Source organism: Penaeus chinensis, chromosome 37 (assembly GCF_019202785.1).
Source record: "Penaeus chinensis breed Huanghai No. 1 chromosome 37, ASM1920278v2, whole genome shotgun sequence".
In the NCBI taxonomy this organism is placed as follows: domain Eukaryota; kingdom Metazoa; phylum Arthropoda; class Malacostraca; order Decapoda; family Penaeidae; genus Penaeus; species Penaeus chinensis.
Genome location: NC_061855.1, coordinates 21,155,644 through 21,157,873, shown reverse-complemented (window position 1 = coordinate 21,157,873; position 2,230 = coordinate 21,155,644). Strand labels below are relative to the sequence as shown.

At 46.3% G+C, this 2,230-nt stretch overlaps 1 protein-coding gene across 1 annotated transcript in view; it reads left to right on the top strand.

Annotated features, from left to right (window-relative positions):
* The first annotated feature begins 461 nt into the window (after nucleotides 1–461).
* Nucleotides 462–2,230, top strand: part of LOC125045331 — a 3,419-nt gene continuing 1,650 nt past the window's right edge. Inside the window, exons 1-2 of the mRNA XM_047642537.1 lie at nucleotides 462–714; nucleotides 1,499–1,684. Coding sequence (XP_047498493.1) covers nucleotides 462–714; nucleotides 1,499–1,684 — 439 coding nt within the window. The remainder of the gene's footprint in view (nucleotides 715–1,498; nucleotides 1,685–2,230) is intronic.

The following is a 2,230-nucleotide window of genomic DNA, read 5'->3' as shown; positions in this document are numbered from 1 at the left end:
TTAAATGAAGGTTCAAGTTGTAAGACTGATTGCCGGAGTTTCGTTCATTTTTTGTTTCCTGTAAAAATTATTTGCGTCTTTTCATTTGTAAAGGCCACGGATCTTGTATCAGAAATTCTTACCGAGGACAGAAGATGCTTATTTATCAAGGGTCAATGCCATTTTATCAGGATTTTGAAAAAGGTTCGAAGATATCTTTTATTCCATGGATATCTGCTGTGTTAAGTTACTTTAAATTGTATGGATGGGCAATTATTTAGCTTAAATAGAGATTTGTATGTATAAAAGCCTGCATGTATATGTTAATTACATATTGATTATAGACACATGAACTAACGCACTTCTCCCGCGGCGCAGTGGTGCTCGGCGTGGTCCTCTCCCTCCGCATCCACAGGCACCAGCGAGCCGCGCGGGGGGAGGGGGGCGGCCAGGGGGGCGAGGGGGCGGGGGGCGAGGGGGCCATGGTGAAGGGGCAGACCAGCGTGGAAGGCGGAGGGAAACTGGGGCCCGGCGGTCTCCTGGAGGGCGGGAGAGAGGCAGGGGGCGGAGGGAAGAAGTGCCCGTCGGAGGTCACGCAGGAGACGCTGCTGGAGCTGCTCAAGCTGAAGGCGCCGAAGACGGAGGCGACGCAGCAGGATGCAGGTAGTGTGGCACTTCTGTTTCTTGGATCCTGTGTTCCCGCCTCCCCCGTTTCACGATGGTCCGTGAATCTTCGTTTGTTATTTTCATTCTTGTATTGTCCTGTGCCAGGCCTTCTTTTCTTTGTGTGTATGTGTGTATGGGTGGGGGGATGCACACTTACATGGCTTACATGGACATACTTTCAGGCAGACACACACACATACAAACACACGCACACGCACACGCACATGCACACGCACACGCACACGCACACACACACACACACACACACACACACACACACACACACACACACACACACACACACACACACACACACACACACACGTATACGTTCTTGCGAGCAGGTGTCTTACACACCTCGCCTCATGCGTATACAAAACAGGTGTCGGCATATATATCAACACACATTCATGGTGTTTATATTTTGTATACTCGTGAATCGAGGTGTTTAGATAAAAGTCAGTAACTCAAAAATCATCTTGTTTGTGCTTCTATCTTCTCCAGAATATTAAAAAGGGTATGCAAAGGAAATGCCAGTTTCGTTCACTTACTTTATTTTGAAAAGAGAAGAAACGCAAAGGAGCTAACACACAATCAATTACCAGAAACAGGGGAAAAAATTATATGAAAGAAAAACCTTAGCTTGTGCATTTCAGAATTAGGCGAATCAAACTATTGCACTTTCTTACCTCAAATAAAATTAAATCTGCACTCTGGCAAGACTAGGTAGCCCTCTATTATTATTCAAAAAGCAACTGTACCCCGAGGAAATCTTCAACTGTAACTTTGTGTAGCATTTTGCCAGGAGTTGCATTCTTTTATTCATGTTAATTTTCGCTTTATCATATAACAGAAAGCATCCCACGCTCTCCCCCAGCTGAAGCGCAGGAGGGGGCGCCCCGTGGGGGTGCGGCGACCCCCGTTGTTGTGGCGGTCGTGGGGACGCCCTGCGAGCCGCTCCTGCCGGGGGAGGACCTGCGCGCCTACGCCTATGAGGGGGACGGCTCCTCCGCCGGCTCGCTCTCCTCCACCATATCAGGTCAGAGATGAGTATGAGTAACAGGTCAGAGATGAGTATGAGTATGTATGAGTATCAGGTCAGAGATAAGTATGAGTATGTAAGAGCATGAGTATGCAGGAGTAACAGATCAGATATGAGTATGGGTATGTATGTGTATCAGGTCAGATATGAGTGTGAGTATGTATGAGTAACAGATCAGATATGAGTATGAGAATGAATGAGTATCAGGCTAAAGATGAGTATGAGTATGTATGAGTATCAGGTCAGATATGAATCGGTCAGAGGGAGTACTACGTCTGAGATGAGTTTGAAGTCTGATTCAAGGATTAGTTTTGAATGGAGTATTAGGTCAGACCTGAATATAAGGTTAAAGTATCAGATCAGATACTTTTGATTTATTACCAAGTATAAGGTGTGTGTGTGTGTGTGTGTGTGTGTGTGTGTGTGTGGGTGGGTGTGTGTGTGTGTGTGTGTGTTTGTGTGTGCGTTAGTGCGTGTTTGTGTACCAATCCAGGTGTGAATATCAATTAAAACACGATTATCGAGTCGGAAACACGCTAGGAC